Source organism: Schistocerca cancellata, chromosome 6 (assembly GCF_023864275.1).
Source record: "Schistocerca cancellata isolate TAMUIC-IGC-003103 chromosome 6, iqSchCanc2.1, whole genome shotgun sequence".
Taxonomy (NCBI): Eukaryota; Metazoa; Arthropoda; class Insecta; order Orthoptera; family Acrididae; genus Schistocerca; species Schistocerca cancellata.
Genome location: NC_064631.1, coordinates 530332703 through 530358534, shown reverse-complemented (window position 1 = coordinate 530358534; position 25832 = coordinate 530332703). Strand labels below are relative to the sequence as shown.

The 25832-nt window shown below is 40.9% G+C and overlaps 1 protein-coding gene across 1 annotated transcript in view; it reads left to right on the top strand.

The window, feature by feature from the left end:
* LOC126190991 (LIM/homeobox protein Lhx3) overlaps nucleotides 1-25600 on the top strand; it is a 202036-nt gene extending 176436 nt beyond the window's left edge. The window contains exons 6-7 of the mRNA XM_049931668.1: nucleotides 17671-17892; nucleotides 22660-25600. Of these exons, the coding sequence (XP_049787625.1) occupies nucleotides 17671-17892; nucleotides 22660-22853 (416 nt within the window). The 3' untranslated portion in view covers nucleotides 22854-25600. The remainder of the gene's footprint in view (nucleotides 1-17670; nucleotides 17893-22659) is intronic.
* The last annotated feature ends 232 nt before the right edge of the window (nucleotides 25601-25832 follow it).

The following is a 25832-nucleotide window of genomic DNA, read 5'->3' as shown; positions in this document are numbered from 1 at the left end:
GGAAAACATAAGCCGGCTGTGTGGCCGAGCGTTTCTAGGCGCTTCAGTCTGGAACATCTCGACCGCTACGGTCGCAGCTTAGAATCCTGCCTCGTGTGTGGATGTGTGTCTTGTCCTTAGGTTAGTTAGCTTTAAGTAGTTCTAAGTTGTAAGGGACTGATGACCTCAGATGTTAAGTTCCATAGTACTCAGAGCCATTTTGGAAAAAATAAAAGGTATTCACACGATGGAGTTTATAAATTGTGAGTAGTAACTTATGCAGAAGAACATGGAAACAGAGCAACTGAGTGGCATGTCGTCCCTCTACCAACAGAAAAATCTATTTGTGATTGGCGGGCTAGTAAAGAAGAACTGCAAAAAATGAGGAACACTAAATGTAGAAACAGAGGACTAAATGTAAAATGGCCAAAACTAGAAGCTGACGTATTGAAGTGGATTCATGGATACCGTCAAAATGGCATTGGAATTAATGCAATAATTATTCAGATACACGCTCGTAAGCTAGCGCTGCAGTGAAACTTCATGTACTTTAAGTGTGGAGTCGGCTGGAGGTTCAGGTTTATGGAGTATCATGGACTTAGTAAGCGAATCAAAATCGAAATATCTCAGAAAATGCCGCAAGAGTTTGAAGCGAAAATGTTATCTTTCCATCGCTTTCTTATTCAACATCGTGAGGAAACCCGTGTGGAACTAAGCCAAGTAGGGAATATGGACGAAACTGGCTCTGAGCACTATGGGACTTAACATCTGTGGTCATCAGTCCCCTAAAACTTAGAACTACTTAAACCTAACTAACCTAAGGACACCACACACATCCATGCCCGAGGCAGGATTCGAACCTGCGACCGTAGCGGTCACGCGGTTCCAGACTGAAGCGCCTAGAACCGCACAATGGACGAAACTCCTCTGACATTTGATGTGCTGAGTAACAGAACTGTTGTCTTGAAAGGTGCTAAAACTGCAACTACAAAAACAAGTGGACACGAAGAAAATTAATCCAATGATCATTTTCAGGCACAAAACAATGCCAACACCTTCTTACATGCCGCCAGGCGTTGTTGTCCACGTACATGACAAGGGTAGGATGGACGATGCTGGTATGAAATGACAGATTAACAGAGTGTGGGAGAAAAGGAAATGTGCTTCATTGAAGAAGTATTCCCTTGCTATGCCAGATCAGTTTAGTAGTCATTTGAAAAATTCTGTGAAAGAGAAACTGAGACACGGAAATACAGAGCTTGCTGCTATTCCGGAAGGACTTACTTCACAACCGTAACTTCTTTATGTCTCGATAAATGAACCATTTAAAGTGTGTATGGGAGAGGAATGGAACAACTGGATGATGGATGAAATCCAACATGAATTCACGCCGAAGGGACCTACAATCAAACAAGTGTGTCTGTGGATAAAACAGTCGTGGTCTAGAGTGAGAGAAGATATTATTGTTAAATATTTCAAGAAGTGCGACGTAACTAACTTTCTCGATGGCTGTGAAGACCATCTTATATACACACATCAAAAAAAAGTTTTTCATCACCTCGGTTTCCAGAACTCCTGAAGATAGAAGTTGACTGTGGATATTGTAGCACAGACACAGTCTCTTTGACTGTTTAGAGCTGTCACTGAACCCGCCCAAAGATGTAAACAACCATAAATACTTTAGAACAAAAGCAAACTGGTGCTTTTCGTTTATTACAGGGTGTGGTAGATAAGTAATGAGACTGGCCGCCGCGCGGCGCCCCAGTCGCTCGCAGGGCGGTCTCCACCTGCACGTCACGTGGTGGGGGATCTGAGCTAACAATAGAACCGGTTCGCAGTCGCGTCGGAGCTCTGGTGCAGTGAGGGTCGAGCTTCGCGTATTACGTTGTTTGTGTGCCCGTGACACTTGTGAAAACGCTGAAGATGGATCGCTCGATAGAACAGCGGTATGCAATCAAATTTTGCATTCAATTGGGCAAAACTGCTTCGGAAACTTTTGCTATGATTACGGAGGCCTACAAAGAAGACTCCCTATCAAGAGCTCAAGTGTTCCGGTGGTTTAATGAATTGAAAAACGGGAGGGATCCGTTGAAGACATGGAACGATCTGGACGCCCTTCAACGAGTCGTGTGGATGAAACGGTGGCCAAAGTGAAAGAACTCCTGGACTCCGACCGTCGTTTAAGTCTCAAAATGGTCGCCGATGAGGTCTCCGTGAATAAATTTAGGGTTCACCAAATTGTTACGCAAGATTTGATGATGAGGAAAGTTTGCGCAAAATTGGTTCCCCGAGTGCTCACCGCCGAACAAAAGTAACAACGAGTGGACGTTTGCCGTGAGATGTTGAATGATTTGAAAAATAATCCACACTTTTTAGACAACGTAGTAACAGGCGACGAATCGTGGACATTCCAGTACGACCCGGAGACGAAAGCCCAGAGCTCGGAGTGGCACACACCGACATCCCCGCGGCCGAAGAAAGCAAGAATGTCAAAGTCCCGCATTAAGACAATGCTGATTGTGTTTTTCGACAAGCGGGGGTTAATTCACAAAGAGTTTGTCCCTCAGGGGAAGACTGTCAATGCCGAATTCTACAAAGAAGTCGTTCAGCGATTGCACAGAGCCGTCAAACGGAAGCGACAGGACCTTGCTCAACGCTGGCGTCTCCACCACAACAACGCTCCGGCGCACACAGCTTTCCTCGTGACCTCCTACTTGACTCGAATTGGAGTTGAAGTTTTGCCACAGCCACCATACAGCCCTGACTTGAGTCCTCCTGATTTCTTCCTATTTCCGAAGGTCAAAAGATGCCTGAAGGGTCATCGTTTCGACGATATTCCGAACATCCAACGTGCTGTCACGAAGGCACTAACTGGGATAACTCAAACGGACTACAGTGGGGCCTATGAAGCTTGGAAAACGCGCTGGCAACGTTGTGTCGACGCCCAAGGCGAGTACTTTGAAGAATATTAACGTTTTGTACAAATTGGACCAATAAATTTGTTTTTCTAGACTGAGTCTCATTACTTATCTACCACACCCTGTATAATGTTGTTCTATCAAGAACCGACGGAAGATTCAGTTAAATGGTTCAAATGGCTCTGAGCACTATGGAACTTAACTTCTCAGGTCATCAGTCCCCTAAAACTTAGAACTACTTAAACCTAACTAACCTAAGGACATCACACACATCCATGCCCGAGGCAGGATTCGAACCTGCGACCATAGCGGTCGCGCGGTTCCAGACTGTAGCGCCTAGAACCGCTCGGCCACTCCGGTCGGCGATTCAATTAACATGTTATTTTTTTTAACAAAAATTGCTTAAAAATTAAGGGGCGTTTCATAGTCCGTTGCGTCTTAATGGCCCGTAAAATACGGTACGCAGTGAAACGAACGGAAAAAAGACTTTCGTTCAAAGACAATAATTACACTGAAGTCACCGCGAATCGTGGCGGTCCCCTGACGTTACAGAAGGCGGGACATGGTTGTGTGGACACCACGGAGGCCTATGCATGCTCCATAGCGTGCTCCTATGCTGGCACGGAGTCCTTACGGTATGGTGTTCCATTACTCGGTCAGTGCGGCTGAGAACATGTGTATAGTCGCTACTGCATGTGGACGTGCTGCAACACGTGTCCCCAACGCATTCCACACGTGCTCGATGGGATTTAAGTAGAAGGAACGGGCAGGTCAGTTCATTCGCCGAATATCCTCTCGTTCCGAGAGCTGCTTCACCGACACTGTTCGATGCGGTCACGTATTGTCATCCATAAAAATGAAGTCAGGGCTGAATGCATCCCTAAAAAGATGCATAGTGTCGCCGTTAACGTTGATCGGTGTGCGCACAGTATTAAAATATTTCGAAGTCAGTGCGCTCATGCAACATAACGCCTCCCCACACCTTAACAACTTGACCAGCAGAACGATCACGTCCTACAGTGTTCCTGGCTAGATTACGTGTTCCCACCTCTCGGCATACGACGATGCGTCCAGCATTGTCGAGGCGTTATATGGTAACGCTATATCAGTTCACACTTTTTACGTGTACGTTAGACAACAATAGCCGGGCACGAAATATTCTGTCCACTACTACATACATTTTTAACGTGTCCATGCATGTTTTTACTTGGCGCGCGTATGCATGTGCGTCTGTATTAATCATATGTCATGTGTGGTACTGGTGATGTCAGCATCTTAGTCAATGCGCTGTCATTCACTCTCTTCACTTTCACTCTCGTTCCGTGACACTGTTAATATTGATGTTGTGCTGTTGTTATCACTGCTTGCATTTTCCTGTCTCTTTGTGTCAGTTTAGACTGTCTAAAATCATTCAGACGGTTGTTGCGATTGCGCGTGCTCTGCTGTCACAAAAACAGGGATGCGTGTTCGTTTTATACGTTGCTTGCCATATGATACTAGTGTACTTGAAAAAGCAGGAGTCGCTTATATCCGCACCCAGTATCTCCCGCGCCAAGTACTAATAAGCATCTACAGTATAATGGGAAGGTGAAAATTTCTGTTCTTGCACAAAGATGGCGTTGATACCAATGACGTGACGTATGTGGATTCTCCATCCCAGAAAGATGTAGGCAACGTTAAGTGTTTTCTATACGTGTGTAAGTAATGCAAATTACTGAAATATACACGTAGAGTTAGGGATGGGCGATCTTGGCAGATCATCAGCGTTGGTTTAGATTTCATCATAAACGGGTAAACCTTAAAGTCAGATAATAATCGACCCCAAAACACCGATTTTAAATGATGAATTTATAGAACAGCGTAAAAAGCAACACGCAAATACATCTAATGTCGTAAATATTAACCTTTAAATACAGCAATAAATAACATTGTATACCCCCACAAATTTATGTCCACAGACAGCAAAAATAACAATTTTGCAAGAAGTGTCCCTTTCAGAGTATTTCGTTGTTGAACGAGAGTATTTCCTGCTTCTGAGAAGAGCCATTCAAACGCTTACGATGTGGCTATACAACTCAGATATTTAAGAGCCGTTTCTTGTAACTTTGGATAGGTAGTACCGATGATGTGTTTCCACACTTCTAATGATTATTGTTTTATATATATTTTTCAGAAAATATTTGAACTGTGACGGTAGATCCGCTTCTGTTCCAGTTTGCAAATTGTTCTTCAAACGCTTACGATGTGGCTATACAACTCAGATATTTAAGAGCAGTTTCTTGTAACTTTGGATAGGTAGTACCGATGATGTGTTTCCACACTTCTAATGATTATTGTTTTATATATATTGTGCTGTTTTATAATGTTCACTCCATAAATATTATTTGATATCTCTGTTATCCCGTAATGTATCAACGAGTCGCCAGACCTCACTGACAGTCTTTTCAACAGCTACCAACAAATCCTTTATGGTTTTCATTGCCTTCAAACATGCTAAGGCATGTGTTTTTCAACCAAGAAGCGAGCAACGTTGATGTGGCTAATAAGTTAACATATTCAGTTGGTAGTAAATCCTCTTTGAATTCTGTTATCATGTCACTCTTCAGATTCTCTCCGATGGTCTGTAATGCTTACTTGCCATTTATATTGATATTCTACGTACCTATTATACGAATTACTGTATGGCTTGCAACGTACTTTTCAACGCACATTCCACAAGTAAGCACTTCAATAGGCCGCTGAATGTCACAACCCCCTGTCAAATCTATAGTATCTGGCTATCTGCATGGATGTTACACTTGCGTGCCCTGGCAGCAAAAATCTTTCAACCACATAGAACGCTAAGTTCCACCTACTGGATTCTTCTTGAATTAGTTTCTTCCTTATCTCATCAATTGCTATTATACTTCGTTTAAACAACATTACAATCTTTTTCGCAGCAGAAATCAATACAGGCACTTTGTCAGCCTTACACAGAAGTTTTCTAACACAAAACAGAGCGTGTGGGCAAAACACGATATATGTCTTTTTCTTCCAAATGCTATTTCACGGACTTGAAACTTCGATGTTACAACTCCCCACATCGATATTTTGCAAATATCTGTGATCACCGCATTTCCCTAAGGTGAATCACCAGCTACGCCGTACCGTCAGACTTTTCTTAACTAATTAACGATATCAGAAAACAAATTTGACAAATGATAGTGCGCAAAGGGAGGATTGGTTAACGCTATGTTTACTAATATCTTACGAATCTGTTTTTTCAATAGGTATCTCTGTACTTTTGGAAAACGGCATTCGATAGCCCCTCAAAAGAGGAGTGTAGCGTTATAACCCTTATTGTGGTCTGAAATAAAACTTCTTCATAAATCCAAGAAGGGAAAGAGCTAAATGCATGTCGAATCGCAGCAACATTGTCTCCTCGCAGGTATTCAACACACACCGCCATTGATTTGTCCTCTCTGCCGACTACCTCCTCCCCCCGTCTCTGACCACCTCCACCTCTTTACTTTCTCTGTTAATCTGCTCCTCCCCTCTTTGTCCCTCTGCTCCTTCCCCATCTGTCCATCCCTTCGACCCTCTTCTAAGAACGAGCGAAGTGGCGCAGGTGGTTAGCACACTGGGACTCGCATTCGGGAGGACGTCGGTTCAAACCCTGATTTACGTTTTCCGTGATTTCCGTAATCGCTTCAGGCAAATGCCGGAATGGTTCCTTTGAAAGGGCACGGCCGACTTCCTTCCCCATCCTTATTTAATCCGATGGGACCGATGACCTCGCAGTTTGGTTCCCTCCCCCGAATCAACCAACCAACCTCTTCTAAGTCTATCTTCTCCCTCCCCCCTCTATGTCAACCTCAACCCCCCCCACCCTCCACAGTCCTCCTCCTTCTCCCCCTCTCTCTGTCCATCTCCTCTTCTTCCCTTTCTGTCCATTTCCCCCTTCCCCTCTCTCTATCCATCTCCTCCAACCCCTCTCTCTCCACGTTATCACATTCACTCGAACAGGAGATTGCTGGTTCTTACCTCTACCCCCTCTCTTTCCAGAGAGTAACTAGTATGAGTACAAAATTTGGTTGAAATCGATCCAACAGTTTAGTAGGAGATTTTTACCTGCATCTTTTCCCATGTACTCACATGTCACACGTATTTAACCCACATATTTGTACACTAATTTCATCTGTATCTCTAGCGAATATAGACCTGCAGTTTCGTTTTCACACAGCTCAATGTTTATGACGTCATATTCTGAATTATGCGTCATACAATGACGTAATTTTGGACGTACGTTCAACGGAATATGTGAATACCGTCTGTGAAATGTGTTATGAATATCATTAGCGGTAAAGAAGTAATAAATTAAAACTCCATGCAATATGCGGCTGTTTTATCACGCACCACAGTGTTTACGGCGTCAAATCTCCTGTACTACGTGTTGTAGAATGATATATTTTTGCATGTACATTCAGTGGTATATGTGGATACTGCCTGCAAAACGTGTTGCAAATGGAGTTGGTAGTAAGGAAGTAAAAGAGGTCAGGGCTGATACGGCAGTTTTACTGCGTGAACAGCGAAAATTTAGTCAGCGATAAACATTTTTCCTGTCATAATTCTGTGGGAAATGTCAGCGAGAAAAAGTCTCGTAAGAGCTTGAAATTATGTGTGAAGTTGGTTGCAAGTCAATAAATGCCATTATTCTCAAATATTGGATGAATAAAGTCTGCCTATGTGAGCGACGTGAGCCATATACATACATACACTTTTATTATATCAGTGGGTTACCAGTTTCGGCCACTGTCGCCCATCTTCAGACCTATTAAAGAACAAAACAAATTACAGTTAGATTCTACTCCTATTCTTACAAAGCTTAAAAATTGTAATCTAAGTATAATATAAAATTTCTATGACATACCGTATGTCGTAGTTGCAGAGTAACCTGTCGTAGTGGAACTATCAGCTCACTGTTGTATACTAAGACCATACTAGCACGCTGGCGTTTTTGTAATCTGAGTTGAAACGTCGCCTCATGATACAGTACTTTCTCTAATATCGAGCCTCTTTTTTAATGATATCCTGTGAACTACTGTACGTATGCTGTCACTCGTTGCCTGAATGAGTACTTAAAGGACACTTCTCGCGAGGTAATTAGCGGCAGTCTGCCGGCGTTGATTTGTTTCCAATTTTAATTGGCAAACAGGTCCACTGTATGGTAGTATTTCATTATTTCGTAATCAGATTAGATCGTATAAAATCATTCAAGACATCATTAGCTCCATATGTCACCTATGCTTTCCCAGAAACATAGGTACATGTGTGGTTTTATACGCTGCCTGTCCCGGGAGAGTAGCATACGATATATGTACTACCGACACCAAGTGTTGACACAGCTGTCGGCCGCTGACAAGGGATCATACCAACTTAACACTCACCCATCAGTATCATATTGACAGGGTATGCAGGGCACGATTAAGACTTCAACATATGCTAACAAGAAGACGCAACTCCCAACCGTTTCCGAAAAAAGATCGACTTCGAAAAATTTTGGCGGGCTTATGTATTTTGCATGGGCGCAAACATGCAAGCAGTCCGCAGCCGAGCGAGCAAGAGCGTAGTTTTATAAGAGCGAGATCTCTGGACTGAATCTCGCTGCCGATACTTTTTCGTCATTCCCACACAATTCTGACAAAAGCTATATTTTGATTGTCCAGATTATCAATATTAAATTATTCATTTATTATTTACATAGTATTTACCCTGAAAAAGGAGAAAAATATTTTGTTTCCTCAGCAGTTCGGAAATAAAAAAAGAAGATACACGAGAACTTTCAATCAAATCAGTATAGTCATTTCATTTATATTATTGTATCTACATTTGTCACAAGTATAATATGAAAGACTGCACGAATAAGGGGGACAGCGATCGTAGAAAGATGGAAAACAATAATTATTGCGACGTACACCAAGTGTGATGTGTGATGAACGCCGAATTTTTGCATGTGCACTATTTTTCAGTGTGCTAGCTTTACATTCGTAAACGGTTCTCGGTTAACACATTCGATCTATGGACCTAAGGCTTATGAAACTAACCGCTTACTGGCTCAGTAGCTGGCTCCCTGGATGTTTGCGAGCATGCAAAGTATGTAAGTACCCCTGAAACGTTCAGACTCTGTTTTCTCGGAAACGGTTGAGAGTTGCGTTTACATATCTTGAAGTCCTAGCCGCGTCCTACGGACCCCGCCAGTATGAATCAAATCGGTGAGATTAAGTTCTTACAGTTCCTTTGCGAGAAAAATTGGACAACGGGCATGTCACAGCATGTCTGACCTGAACTGTGATGTGTGCTGGACTAGACTAGAATGTGCGGTTCAAAAACCGGTTAATGAATGCAGTTTCGTCAAAAGTGTAAGCGTGACTTAAACATATTCTCGCGTCTCACCTCTTAGCATGCTGGTATTTCTGAAATAACATCGGTCAAATTCTTCATTAGAGTGTACACGGTACCAGTTACTGCTGTACAGATCAGTTATGAACGCTGATATTGTGCGTGCAACTACTGAAATGCATTTTTTCTTAACGATATGCGGTTTGATTACTACGTAAAAACATTGTCAATGGTAAATTTTGTGACCCTTTTCTCGCTTGCCACGCGGATGTGATGCCTAAATACATGTTTCGTTAGGGTATCCTTCGCGGAAACCTGTGCTGTATATAAGAGACAAAAGAAAATTTCAGGACATGAACGGTGAATAACGAAACACAAGGTTTGCAATATTTTCCGGACAGCCTGTAAAACAGACTAAGGGCGGAATGGAGTGAAAAGAGAGACTGTTTCCCCTCACCACGTTTTACACGTCATAGTTGTTGTTCTGACTTGTCAGCTGTGCACGAGAACTTCTTCCGGATATTCAGGGAAAAATTCGTATAAACATATAAATATAACCGCGTGGGGTTCAAATGGTTCAAATGGCTCTGAGCAGCCGGCCGCGGTGGTCTAGCGGTTCTGGCGCTGCAGTCCGGAACCGCGGGACTGCTACGGTCGCAGGTTCGAATCCTGCCTCGGGCATGGGTGTGTGTGATGTCCTTAGGTTAGTTAGGTTTAAGTAGTTCTAAGTTCTAGGGGACTTATGACCTAAGATGTTGAGTCCCATAGTGCTCAGAGCCATTTGAACCATTTTTTGGCTCTGAGCACTATGGGACTTAACATCTGAGGTCGTCAGTCCCCTAGAGCTTAGATCTACTTAAACCCAACTAACCTAAGGACATCACATCACACACATCCATGCCCGAGGCAGGATTCGAACCTGCAACCATAGCGGTCGCGCAGTTCCAGACTGAAGCGCCTAGAACCGCTCGGTCTACATGCGGGGTAGCCGCGCGGTCTTAAAAGGCGGCTAGTCACGGTCCGTGGAGCTCCCCACGACGGAGGTTCGAGTGCTCCCTCGGCCATGGGTGTGTGTGTGTGTGTGTGTGTGTGTGTGTGTGTGTGTGTGTGTGTGTGTGTGTGTGTGTTATCCATAGTGTAAGTTAGTTTAAGTTAGATTAAGTAGTGTGTAGGCTTAGGGACCGATGACCTCTGCAGTTTGGTCCCATAAGACCTTAACACAAATTTCCAATTTTCCATATAAATACACAAATTATTCATTGTTTTCACACAAGTCTTGACCAGATATTGAAACTATCAGTTAAGTTCCTTTTGAGCAAAATTCATATGTAATTTATGTGCTGCAAGCAGGGCCGGTTTAAGATTTGGGAGACCCAAGTCGTCTCTTGGGGCGCCACACTGAGAGGGTCGACCAGGTGCAAGACTTGTGTACAGTACGTGTCACGATTAGCAACGAAAACTGACAGAGGTGAAAATGTGCGAGCGAAAAGAGGAAGGAGACTGGGGGTGCATAATGATAAGTCGCTTGTGCGGCAAAACGTTCTCAACCTGCCCTGGCAGCACAATCACTCAGGCGTTTCACCAGCATTAGTTTCGCCAAGTTGTTTCCTTCTGGCGGTCCAAATAAAACAGTGTTTTGTCCAGCAGCAAGATCGCCACTGTACGTGTCATAATGTCTTCAGATAGGGCCTCAACATTGTCAGCTAATCCACTATCACCGTCGTCATTGCCTGCAGATCACGAGCCAGCCTTCCGAAACAGAACTATTCAATTTCTTTCCAGTTATTCTTCCAATCTGACACCGCTGAGTTCCAATTCTTTGTTCAGTAAAAATATTTTACAACAATTATTCTGCTTTATCCGTCCTATGCGGTGCATCTGGCGTTTCCTCCACAGAAAATACCACCTTCTTTCTCTTTGATGTCATGTTACAGCCGCTAGAAACGGGAGCAATAGAGTACTGTACACTCCGACTTTAACTTGTTAGCTGTCACCATGCCATGATTCGTGAACGGCAGCTGGTTGCATTTAAATTTAATGACTGTCGTCGTCATCTGGTCTCCGAGCATATAACTTTAGCGTACTCAGATTCTTGTCACCTGCATCATTCTTTTGTGGAATATTCCTGCATCCCCTATACTGTCACGAATTTCTGATAGGTGGCAGCACTATACCTAGCCTTCAAAATGGCACCTGTAACGGAGGTGCGTTCCAATCAGAGAGCTGTCATTGACCTCCTCTTAGCGGAACATCAGAGCATCGCAGATATTCGTAGGCGTTTGGAAAATGTCTACAGATACCTGGCAGTGAACAAAAGCACAGTGAGTCGTTTGGACAAGGCATCTATCATCATCACAACAAGGGCGTACTAATCCGTCTGGTCTCCCGTGAGCCGGCCGGCCGCACACAGCTGTGACTCCTGCACTGTTGGAACGTGCGGACACTCTCATTTTTAAGTGGTCAACGGATCGCAATCAAACGCCTCTCTGCTCAAACAGAGGTCTGTGTTGGTAGTGTTAACACACTTGTTCACCAGCTGGGGTACTCAAAGGTGTGTGCCCCGGCATTGCTTGCTCGTTACAAGTCTGACCGCGACAAGTTTTTATCGTACATCACCACAGACTATGAAACATGGTTTCATAATTTCGTACCGGACAAAACGGCAATCCACTAAGTAGCTCCACACCGTCTCTCCTGCGAAGAAAAAGTTCAAAGACGCACTCTCAGCCCGTAAAACCATGGCGACAGCCTTCTGGGACTCTGAAGAGGTTATTCCGTTTTATGTCCTCCCTGATGGTGCAACGATATTGTACTGCTCTCAGGAATGAAGAAACCACTTTAGCCCGTTCGTCGCCACAAAAATGCAAACGAACTCCTACTTATCCCTCTGGCAAGGCCTCACACAAGCCTGCCCACCGGAGAGGAGCTTTCAGAACTTCATTGGACTCTTCTTCCTCATCCATCCTACAGCCCAGATCTCACAACGTACGATTTCTGTCTGTCTGGCTCCGAGTAGGATGCACTCCGTGGTAAGCAGTAAGTGGATTGTGGGAAGGTTACTGTTGCAGCAAGGCGTTGGCTCCGATGACGACAAAAAGAACGGTACTGGGCGGGCATACAGGTCCTCCCAGTAAGGTGGCGCAAGGCCGTCACATTGAGCAGAGATTATGTTGAAAAATAGGGTTTTTAACCAAAAGAGTGTGGAATAATATTGTCTATTGGGATCCCGAAAAAAAAAACCAACCTACTTTCAGAAAAAAAATGTATTGCATTGCTCATTGAACGCCCCTTCTAATGAAGGGCAAATATTTTATTACTTTCTAAATGTTCGTTGTTCATGCAGTGAAAATTCAGCATTTGATACAGGCGTAGGACAAAAAAAAGGGGAATCACCGGAAACGTAACATATTATAATGCATAATACAGTGGAGGTAGCCCCTTGAATTCCGTAACAGATTCTAGTCTCAGAATGGATAAATACAGATCCCACATGGTTTGAAAAAGGATCTCATACAATTCTTCCTACAAAATAGTGTCAAGTTCAGGCAACGATGATGGAGATAAGTAGAGAATCAGATACGTTTCTCTCCAAAATAGGCCACAGTGGTCAGTAATACTGAGATCTGACGACTGTCGTAGCCAGGCAAGATGCGACAGTTCATCCACGTCCTCACAGAACCAGTAGTGGGCGAAGTGAGTTGCGTGGACGGTGGCCATGTCGCCTTGGAACACAGCACACCATTGGGAACAAACGTTCTGCCAAGGGATTGGCCTGTCAGCCAAATTCGTCACACAATCGTTGGCGGTAAGGTGACTTCGCAGAGTAACCAGAAGGCTCATGGAATATCACGATATGGCTGCCCAAATAATCACTGAACCCCCGACACGTTTCACTTTTGGGATTTCAACCAACCCCAAAGCAGGAAACAGTCCCAAGCGACTGGAAAGAAGCGCAGATGACTCCAATGTATAAGAAGAGTAAAAGAACCAGTATCACTAACGTCTGTTTTCTGCAGAATTCTTGAACATATTCTCAGTTTGAATATAATAATCTTTCTTGAGACTGAGAAGCTTATGTCCACGAATCAGCATGATTTTATATAGCATCGGTCTGTGGAACTCATCTTGCCCTTTTCTCACATTATACACTGAGAACTGTGGATGAGGGCAACGAAAAGATTCCATATTTCTAGATTTCCAGAAACCATTTGATACGGTGCTAATTGCAGGATGTTAACGAAGGTACGAGTATATGGAATAGTTCACAGATATCTTAGTAGCTCGAAGACTTTAAATAATAGAACCCAGTTTGCTGTCCTCGACGGCGAGTGTTCATCAGAGACAAGCGTGTCGTCAGGGGTGCCCCATGGAAGTCTGACAGGAGTGGTGTTGTTCTCTATATACAAAAATGATTTGTCAGACAGGGCGGGCAGCAATCTCCAGTTGTTTGCTGATGATGCCGTGGTGTACGGTAAGGTGTAGAAGTTGAATGACTGTAGGAAGATACAAAACAACTTAAATAAAATTTCCATTTCATGTGATGAATGGCAGCCAGCGCTAAATGTGGGAAAATGTAAGTTAATGCGGATGAGTAGGAAGATCAAACCTGTAATGTTTCTCGGTTTATTCGTTATTGTTCGTTGCATTTGTTCTGGGGACTGTAGGGGACGTCACACGAAATCCGTTAAAGTTTGTTGTTGATCCCTTCACTCAGTCTTTTTTTTATTTTTTTATTTTTTTTTTATTACATAGACCAGACAGCTAGTATCTGGGCGTAACATTGCGAAGCGATATGAGACGGAACGAGAATATGAGAACTGTGGTAGGGAAGGTGAATTGTCGACTTCAGTTTAGATATGAGATGGAACGAGCATGTGAGAACTGGGGTAGGAAAGGCGAATGGCCAACTTTGGTTTACTGGGAGAATTTTGGGGAAGAGTGGTTCACCTGTAAATGAGAGCTCATATAGGACGCTGGTGCAACCTCATCTTGAATACTGCTTGAATGTTTGGGATCCGTGTCAGGTCAGACTGAAGGAAGAGATCGAAGAGTTGAGAGGTGGGCTGCTAGATTTGTTACCGGTAGGTTCGAACAATACGTAAGTGTTACAGAGATGCTTCGGGAAGTCAAATAGGAATCCCTGGCGGGAAGGCGACGTTCGTTTCAAGAAACACTATCGAGAACATTTAGAGAACTGGCATCTGAAGCTGACTGCCGAACGAGTCTTCTGCCGCCAACATACATTGCGTGTAAGGACCATGAAGAAGAGATGACGAGAAATTAGGGCTCCTACAGAGCCATATAGACAGTCGTTTTTCCCTCGCTCTATTTCCATGTGGAACAGGGAAGGAAATAATAAGTAGTAGTACAGGTTACCCTCTGCCAAGCACCGTTCTGTGGCTTGCAGGATATCTATATAGATGCAGATTTATAACAGTATGAAAAAGGCTCATCCAACTAAATGACTTTTTTCCATTCTTCATAGTTCCTCTTTTATGGCTTCGGCTCTGTGTTTTCATGTTATGGGCATTTGCATCACTGATGAGTGGTTTTGGAATTCCAGTTCATCCTGTCTTCCCTTGCTTATGGAGCTCTCTTTGTGTTATCTTAGTGCTGATATGGTTTGCAAGTGAGACACGCAGTTCTGAAGTGGGTTTTTCACTTGTCGTCCTCTTAGTTTTCGGTCATAATCCTTTCCTATGACCGCCTGTCATGATCATTCAACACAGACCTCCATCCACTTTGTGACTTACCAGATGCTTTCCCTGCATTTTCAATATGCTGCCTTTGAAACACCTAACACTTGGGCTTCCTTGATTATGGACGTACCCATCACACAAGTAACAACAGTTGGCCCATGTTTGAATTTCTTTAGGTCCGACATAATTCAATCGCAAGTACACAGAACACTGTTTGACTGCTACTGATACTTGCAATATATTGAAATCATTGCACAGGAGCCATTTGTGGTCAGATACAACAATGGAAGCTGCAGGCTCTGTACTTGTGTTCAAACATGCATCTCTCACAGTGCTTCCATATTTTTATCCCCTCACTGTATCTGAAACTGTTTTATACATGAGTGTTTGGTTATTGATTAGCAACTAACATAAGAAATACACATCAACAACCATTATGCAAATGGACTCACACTTCACTGCACTATTAGATGGGAAAATGGTTCTTGGTCATCCTGTAAGGCAGATAAGATGTTTTACTGGGAAAGACCACTTCCCACATCACAAGTACCACTCATTCTCAAGTTCCAGACAAATTTTAGGCTACTCAGAGGAGCAGATAATCTTTATGAAAATGCAAAATGTTATGTCCTGTCAAGGGAATTACATTGACTGCTTTATATTACTATGGTGCTGATATCACTCATTTTTGATTATTTGGTTTTAAATTCTGCAAACAGACTCTTTAGGATGTTAAGACTATTTTGTTGAAACCATGTATCTAGCTTGTTTAGTTCATTTATGACAGCATTTGGAATTTGGTTCACATTTTCTTTTTCAATGAGTACTGCAATGTAATTAGCAAACATGAGAAGCAAATCCTTTTTTAAAAAAAGAGAAACAAGATTGGCCCTAAGATTGAGCCTTTTGGGACTCCTTAGGAAATTGCATCCCACTGAGAGCCATAATTTATGGTATTAGATATCATGATTACCCTTTGCTGTTAGTCAGATAAGACCTGAGCCACTGCAGAGAATACTTTGTCTGATGCTGTATTTGTCTTGTTAATGAAGCAGCATGGTATTATTCACTGATTTTAATGCTTTTGTAAGGTCAGAGAGGATACCTACCACTTTATCCAGTGATGGACTGATTTTTTCTCAGTGAAGTCATTAATTGTGTTCATGGTGGTTTTCCCTTTTTTGAATCCATATTGGTTTTTGAGAATGACATCATGTTTTGTGATAAAGTATGCCTTTTTGTGTAGTGGTTTTACCTCTGCATACTCAGGCACATCATGGAAATCAGCTTGTTTAAATGACAGACGGTGTGCCATTTTACCACAAATAAATTTAATTACTTTTATGGGTATTTGATACCAATTTTAAAACAAAATAATATTTTTTACAGCTTCAGTAGGAACTTTACTAAGTGCCACAATGGGGTCACGTTTATGGTCCATGCCAAAGCAAAGAAATTTATACTGTTTTGATAAGTAATCAAATCTACTATAGATTTTGCTACATTTATGAGTAATTTATTGATGCATTTAGATTTTTGAACAGGATTAACAATAGTGTTGTTGCTTTGTTAAATTTTTGAAATTTCCTGGTTTTAACTAACACACTTAACTCCAATTTAATAACAAACCATACTGCCTTAGTCTTATTCCTATGCTCTAACATGCACTCATCATTTGATATTCTTTTGGCGGTTTAAAACGGTGTGGTTCACAACCAAACATACACAGAGCAATATACACAGAAAACATTCTGTCAAGTTCATGAGGTATTAGAAGTTATTTGGCAGATTATTTGTGGGTATCTCAATTAATAAGATCATGGGATGTGAATGGCAAGCATTGTAGTTTCATTCTGGCCAAATGATTTTAATAGACAGAGTGAAATTTTCACTTTGTAAACACCATATGTTTCTAAGCTATCAAGTGGCAATGGTGAAACAACAAGTGGTTTATTTATCTGTGTCACTTGTGAAAATTTAACTTTGAAACTTGTATTTATTTGTTTATTCATCCTGTAAATTGTGATTAAATACATAGTTTTCACAGTATCTAATTCTTCCTCTTATGGGAACAGTGCTTCAAGGATGACTGCACAGAGAGCACTTGGCAGCTGAATTTGTCAGTGAAGCAGACTGTATTATTTGTCTCTGACTCCAACACTTGCTTATGAGAAGCATGGCAGTTAACACTCATTTTCGACACAACAAAATCCTCCATAGACCCCTTCATAAGAAAGATATATTTTGAAAATCTCTTTCCCTATCTGAAGCCTAACTTAAGAATGCTCTGCTCCAAAGCTGCATGGAAAGTAACCACTCTTCTATCTCTAGAAAACAATTATTGGTCTTGTTCCTACCATTAATGTAAGCTGTGTTGTCTATTGCTGTATCTTGCTTTAGTCTGATTACCCTCACTCCACTCCAATATACTCTTCAAGCCCTCTACTGGAACAATGTGTCCTCTGCTTTTCAACAATCACTATTACTGCCACTGTGATGTTAACTGAAAAACAAAGGCCTAAATAAACTGAGAAGTGTGAGAAACTGTAAGTTGCAGAAGCTAGACTCTTGATCAGAAGTAAGAGATGAACTGAAGACTATAGTTGGTTTGACTTAATAGTTTGGTAAACAGATATCATCTGATCCCTGTAAACAAAAGTTTCTGAATATTGATGTAGATGTGTGTTTACTTGCAGACCTGAATAGCAACGACAGCTACAGCACGGTGGTGAATATGGGCATGGACGGTGAGGGATCGAGCCCGCAATCAGGCAGCAGCCGGCCTGCAGGGCACTTCCTGCATGGGGGCGGCACTGGCCCCGGCACACCACCCTACCTGTCGGCCAGCCACTCCCCCACAGCACTGGGACCTGCCTTCCCGTATGCCGGTGACGGTCTCGCTGTCTACACCACGCTCGGTTAGTATCGGCCTGCTCCCATTGTTGCACTCGTGCAAATACAACATGGTTTAGGGCAGTCGAGCAGATTTACATGGCAGTGGAAGGCTGTCTGGACCAAAATAACCATCCCATCGAAGGATCACACATGTTACAATGGCTCAATATGGATACGGATGCCAAGGGATCGAACCCAGCCTCAGGCAGCAGCCAGGGTGCAGGGCAGTCCCCATTCAGCCTCATTGTACAAGTCACATACCTTTACATCCAGATGCACTTCTTCTTCATGCACCCCTAGCCTTATCCCTCTCAACCAATTCACACCCCCAACCTTTAAAAATCCTTCTCCATTCTTCTTCTTGCATTTATTTTTCTTTTATTTCTTCTCCAAAAACGCATCTGGACTTTCCAGTTACTTGCCTACTTCTTATGATTTTCAAACACAGAGCCTTCAATTAATAATGAAATTGATCTCCTTTTACAGGCCATGAAGGCTCAAGGGACGTCAGCTAGCTGCCATGTCATACTATGCCATTTGGCATCATGTTGTCACGCTGTGGAGGGGCATGTGCTCAGCATACTGCCCTTCCAGACATTTTGTCGACTTACTGCATCTTGGAGTCACTACTTCTTACTCAGTTAGCTCCTTAATTGGCATCACAAGGCTGAGTGCACCCTGTGCCAAGAAAAAATCCATGATAGCCACTTGCACTGACCTTTCAGCTATCGAGACAAAATTAGATTCCCATAGTAATAATTTGTCCATTTCGGATCTAGCAGCTGAAATATGGAATAACACCTCACATGATTACAGACAATCACTAATGGATTTAACAAGTAAATTTGATTTTATTTCAAATAATGATTGGTCTGGGGAAAATGTCAGTTTGGATCCTCTGTAGCTGAGTGGTCAGCACAGATGGCTCTCATGTAGAGATACTACCAAGAATTTTTCCTTGGTGGGAGAACTGGTATGAGGTGTAATCAGCCCATGGTGCTAATTGAGGAGTTACTTGATTGACAAGTAGTGGCTCCAAGAACTGGAAAGTCAGCACAATGGCTGGGAGAGTGGTGTGCTGAACATATGCTCCTCCATCCACACTCTGCAAAGCATTGTGAAGTGCATGGCAGAGGGTATGTCCCTCTGCACCAGTTATTAGGGTTTCTTTCCATTCCATTCATATATGGAGCACAGGAAGAATGATTGTTGAAGGCCTCTGTGCATGCTATAATTATTGTAATCTTGTCCCCACAATCCCCATATGTCTAATACATAGGGGGCTGTAGTATGTTCCTAGAGTCATAATTTAAGGCTGATTCTTGAAACTTTGTTAGTAGGCTATCTTCAAGAGCTGCTGGTTTGGTTTATTCAGCATCACTGTAACATTCTCCCATGGGTCAAACAAACCTGTGACCATTTGTGCTGCCCTTCTCTGTGTATGTTCAGCATGCCTCATTAGTCCAAGCATCTGCATGACGCCTCACGGCAGAGAATGCCACAGCACCTGGTTGACATCCCTTGGCTTCAAGACATGAATGAGGAACTTGTTAAATGTCTGTTTTCAAGTGACGTGCACCTAATGTTACAAGAACATACAAATAACTCAGTATTGTGTTCTGAACCAAAATTATGACCAAAACTTACAAAGCAAACTTTCATACAATAGGAGACTGCCAAACTAAAAAATATATAAACACAGTGTCACCTACATGTACAAATATGCATACAGCAAACTCACAAACACTTAAAGGTAGATGCAAACTATCTCCAGAAAGCCTTCTTATGAAGTTTTAAGTACCAATTTTAAATGGTAACTCCAGAGATATACTACAGCCCCCAATACATTGCTCCCATAGTGATTGTGAGGACAAAATTAGATTAATTACAGTGTGCACAGAGGCATTCAGACTGTCATTCTTCCTGCATTTCATATGTGAATGGAACAGGATGAAGCCCTAAATGGTAAAATGTGAAGTGTCTTGTGCCAGATGCTTCACAGAGGTTTGACGAGTAAAGATTTAGACATAGAATTAAGGGGGATTATATTTCTCACATCATAAATAAAAATTGGCCAAGGTAGTGATGATGTCATGATGTAGCTCGTAAGTGATCAGTTCACTCAGAACTACACGATGTTAAATTTGTGAACATTGCAGTAAGACACCTCTTTTCTGTTCATGATTACATTTCACACAGTGTTTTAAATCAAACCCTAACCATCATTTTTTACAAGAACAATTGTCATTATTTTTTTTATTTTTCTCAGCGTATTTAATTTACAGTCATTTGCTGTTGTAAGATGCAGAATGATTACATTGTAACTCCTATCACAAAAATCCTTCATAAAATAATTGATCCAAAGATTGTATGGCCAATAAAGACCAAGAAGGAACCCCTTGAGTGCGAGGTTGCAAGTTCAATCTCTAGCAAGGCTCATTTGAAAGTGTTGTGTTAACTGTTATGATAGGAAAAATATTAGCTGCTGATGACTCACCATGTGCATCAGGAGAGCAACAAAAAAATGAGTGTCCAGGACGTGCAGAGATCAACCTTCTATGGGATGTATGTATTACATGTCACATAATGGACAGTGTCGAATATCAATAAATGTTCAAAACTTGCACCATTATCACTGAATGATAAATGGTGCCCCACAGTGATCATGAAGGTTCACACCATCAAGACTGAAGGTGAACTTCTTGTGAGTTACAAACCATGCAGGACATTCAGCTAGGTATCCACTCTTAAAGAAAGCTTGTAGAATTGTACTGCCATAATGGGGCAATGAGTACTGATGGAATGTGATGGCATGCAACTGAACATGAAACAGTCTGTCATGCAGCTTATTGTGAAACTGGCTGCCCTCTGAGGCTTAGCTTCAGATAGTGGCATAATATATTTTACAGGCACAGAACAAAACAAACATCAAAAGCTGAATTTCTCCAATGGTTCCATGTGGTACGAATTGCAGTGTCATACAGTTTCCAAGAGTGATAATTTGCTCTAATGGAGTATGATTTTTATACACAGATCAGGGATCAAGCAAAAGCCAGTTATTTTAACCAAATATTGGCCAAAAGTAGTGCTCATACCATAGGTGCAGTTCTCTTATCCCCTTTTCCCCACTCTTGTCTGCTGTGATCTAAATATTCCATACTGCCCTTGGAATATCACACACACAAGAAAGAATTGCTGGGGCAGAGCACCTCCAAGTTCTTGCAGCACAATAAATAACTTTCCAACTGATTTACTATCCACATTAATAATCAACATAATTTTATATCAATGCGTTAAGTAATTGATATTAGCTGATATTGATACAACTCTCTAGGTACCTCTAATTTCCAGAGTTCTTTTCAAATGCATTTCCTCTTCAAATAATGACTGGTTGGAACTGAACACAAACTCCTTACTGAACAGTGAGATAAGTTTGTTTATCTCAGCTACTAATTTTTGGGTTGATACTGCAGTTTGCTGTGCATCATCAAGTTGATACTTTGTTTAAAGTTCTGTAGCACTGTTTGGAGTTATACAGCCATCCATTGCTTCCCTTGAAATCACTGTAATCCATATCATGTGCAATTTGATGTGTATAATCATATCATGTAAATTGTATCAAACATCCTTGAAACATGCAAACACTAGTTTTTGTAACAGTGTGCCTTGTCCTCTTGAATATCTGTAGTTTTTCTCATGCACCCCCCCCCCCCCCCCCCAGTCACATAGCTGTAGACTTATTCAAAATCTAATAGTAATAGACTTTTGAGTATGCTGTGGATGATCTTCCATGTGTGTAGTTATGTTTAGCTCCTGCTCCTTGAACAATGATTTATTACATTTCATTGGAAACAAGATTTGTAGCTCTGTGTGTAAAAAGGATGATGAACTATGTGGCTCAACACATGTTCAGTATCACTTTAGCTCGTTAGGCATGTAATGTCATCATTGTACTCCTCATGTACATCATCTACAAGTTGAACACATATGACACTACACATTCCACTGACTCATCTTGCAGAAATTCTAATATTTTACCTGCCACTTCTTTCTCCATGTGCAAAATTCTTTGGATTCCTTTCTGGCGACCTTTGGCGACTATTCTTGTATATGTAATGCAATGTTAGCTTTGGTTATCATTGTCATTGGTCTGCTTTGTGCCTACACCACTAGCACTTTACCCCTGTTGTTAGGTACTCATTGACTAATGAGTTCAACTATGCTCCGTAGCCTCATGCTGTGCTCAAAATTGGATACCTCCAGCTCCACCCCCTTAGCAATTAGCAGCTAATATTGTGGTTGCATGATAGACAATATGTAGAGAGTAGAATGCCGTAAACATCATTTGCCTTTTATGACCTTGCACTCAATGGGTTTCTTGTAAGAGGAAAACAATGACTTCTGCCAGAATGATGAAAACTTGATGTATTAAAATCTGAAATGAAGGATTCAATTCTGAGGATATCTTTACCTTATGAGCAAAATGTAAGTTCTGGGCAACAGACATAAACGATAAATTGTTCCATTACTTTAGAAAAGACTTTGACAAAGTTAGATTATGAACAGAAAGAAGACTGGAGCAATATTAATACACCAACAACTGTGATACAAAAAAGACAAGCAGACAAGGTTGGACAACAAATCAGACAGGCATCTAGGCAAAGAATGTTGAGATTATAGGGAGCAAAAAAACTGCTTAGTAATGCATAAAGAGAGCTTAATGTGATCTGTGGTTGTACAGTATAACTTTTAAATCAATCATCTGATCCATTCTCTTTTTAATATTTTAGGTCAAGGACCACCTCCGGGGCACCTCCCACCAGGCCACCCTGGCCTGGCTAGCGGTCCAGCCTCTGATCTCAGCAACAGCAGCAGCACTCACGGATACCCCGATTTTCCACCGAGTCCTGACTCCTGGCTGGGCGAAGTCGGATCAGCACCCCCACCAGGTCCACCGGGGCCACCTGCACCGCAGCCGTACTGACCCCGCCACCCTACTGCCAGGCATCGGCCTGCTTCCTAGTGACTGTCTAATGAGAGTGGAAAGCTGCACAGTTGATTCCTGCACAGACTGTTATTAAATTTCATTAAGTTGTCTATTGGGCTAAGATTGCAGGAATATTTCAGCTACTATCTCTGGGTTGTGGAAAGTGGTGTACACTTCTGTATAATAGACACTGTACCCTAAAATTCGTGTGGATGGAACACTAAGAATTTTTATTTATTTCCTTTGGCTGTGGTGCACCATGCAGCAAATAACTAATTTCGTGAATACCACATCTGGCACACAATTCACTGCATATCTCCACTTTATCAGATGCCATATTTGTTGTAACAATTTTTCGAAACAACATAGTTTTGGTGTCAATAGCAACAATGGCTCTAAATTTTGATGTGACTTTGTCCTAATACTGTTCCATTATTCATCAAAAGATTTAGATATTTTTCAGTAAGAAGAAGTTTCATTTCAACTGACTTGTTTTGCTTAGTTCTTGGTGCTCTTCACAATAGTACAATAGACATTTTATTGGAAGTGTATTAAAACAATTATTCCACACAACTCTATCCCAAAATGCCTTAAATGAGGCCATGAATTTCCACTGTTTGTCTGTTTTTAGTTGTGTGCTTGTTCATACAATGTGTTATAAAACTATTCATTTCAAATCCAGTACACAAAGCTTATCTGACAAGAAATAAATTTTTGTAAACACTGCTAAACAGAAAACTAAATTTATTGACAGGTTTTAGAATGAATTCCAGTCTTGGTGTTGATTACTAATGAGTACTTCCAGGGAAGGTTAAAGAAGCAGACAGAAACATTTCAGAGAAAATAGCAAGTTAGTTAACTACCATGGGGATTTGATTTAGTACCAAAAATTAAAGAACAAATCTGAATGTGAATAATGGATATATTTCTCAACAAAACTGAAATTATCACCATCGAAGAGGAAGTGCTTTGTCAAAAAAACAGAACAGTTACCTAGCTAATGACAAATGTAAAAAAGACAAAGTTCAGCAAGAAAGTCATAGACTAACATCATTGATGGCAAAGCAACACAATACAATTCAAAATTACAGAAAAACACATCTGTATATTTGTAACAGTCCTTTGTTTATCCTACATCCTTCATTCTGCATACAGTTTAGTTTTTGTCTAGCTGCAGACTTTCTACCTATACAAACATACAGAGTTCTTTTCATCTCCTTTAAGAGTAACTATGTACCATATATTACTGTTACAACACCAAATTTGATTTCTATTCTGATTATCCAGATGTTGTACATGGTAGAGACATCATTCTCTTTGATGACATCCTTTCCTCATGTATACAGATTTGTCTCCTAACAACCTCTTCTCGGAATGTCCCTTTTTTGCACTGTTTCCTTTATTCCATATTTTTCTATACAGACGCATGACTAACATGATTAATCACATTCTGTTTAAACATTTTATTGCTCACTATTCTGAAATTGATTACAATACAATAAAAACCTCACAATCAAGTTACATATTAAATCAGAAATGAAGCTAAACAAAATTACACCAATACAAAAATCATTATATACTTGAACTACTGATAACTCTGACTAAAATTTCTAAGTTAGTCTTAAATTTGTGAGCCATTAAGCTAGAGGCCAGAGGTATTATCTTGTCAAAATCATTAATGAAGATATAATCAATGAAATATTTTATTACTGAAGTGAGTGGACAAAGCAGCAATATCTTTTATCATCCATGTCTCCCTAACAAGTTGACAGTATGGGAAATATATCTTGTGACCACAGTTATAGTACATCTTGTGTTTCCTGACTTTACATGTTCAACATTATCAAAAAGAAAATATGTCAAGTTTTTGTGTGGCAGATGATTTAATTTTCCTTTTCCAGGAACAAACAAAACACATCATGTATAGAGAAACATTGATCTAGTTTTACATTTAATCTTCCAGAGAACTCAAAGATGAAGTTTATAGGCAGAAAATTGTTAACAATCCACAAGAATTGTCACTAACTCCCAAAAGAATTTACAGCAATAGTATAAACAGCTGTTACAAATTTAAAATATTTTGGCATCTGTGAAAGAAATTATGCAGTTAATGTTCATTAAACATAATTGTAATCACTGAGTGAAATAACAAAGTATGATGTGTGAATAGTAGAGAGGAAACATTATTACTACAGGTAGAAAGTGCTCCTCCAATGACACTTGGTTTATATTTGACACAAAGAACTGGCTAAATTACAGTGTGTTTTAAAGTTATGAACCATGTTGAACTACAGTAACAACTTTAAGTGTTTGAAATGTGATAAACTTCAAGTTTTAAATGAGAAAGTGAAATTTTGGTGGAATTACACATAAATATTGTGGTATTTAGAACAAACTAGTCTAAATGTATTCCTAATTATTATAATGTAAGAATGAGTGAAACATGAACATCCTTTGGATACTTCATTGTCATGTATAATACAAAATATTTTGCACCTTTCTGTTTACATATGTATTTGCAAACATCATGACACTGTAGTGATGTCCTACAGTTGAAATAAACCATCACTCCCGCAATTTCAAATAGAGCATTAGCCTTATGGCAATAGTCATTTTGCATCATAGGACAGTTGATTTCAGTTATTCTAAAGAAGTTTTTCCAGTTACACTAAAGAATGTGAATAAAGTCTATGTAAGCTGGCAGAAATGCCAATTTTCAAACAACTGCTTGTCCAAAGATATTATTCTAGTCATACTATAATAAAAATTATGTTAATTTTTATTCAATATATAAATTATTTGAATTGAAAAGAGTTATTTTTTATTCATTAACTCCTTATTGTACCTTGAAGCAATATATTAAGGTAGGTGACTGTAACTAACAGCAAAGAAATGATGAGGAGAAATATTATTCATGTATTTCCTTATTTTAAGGCTTGTGCAAACTGACAGTTATGATATGGTGATGAAATCTTC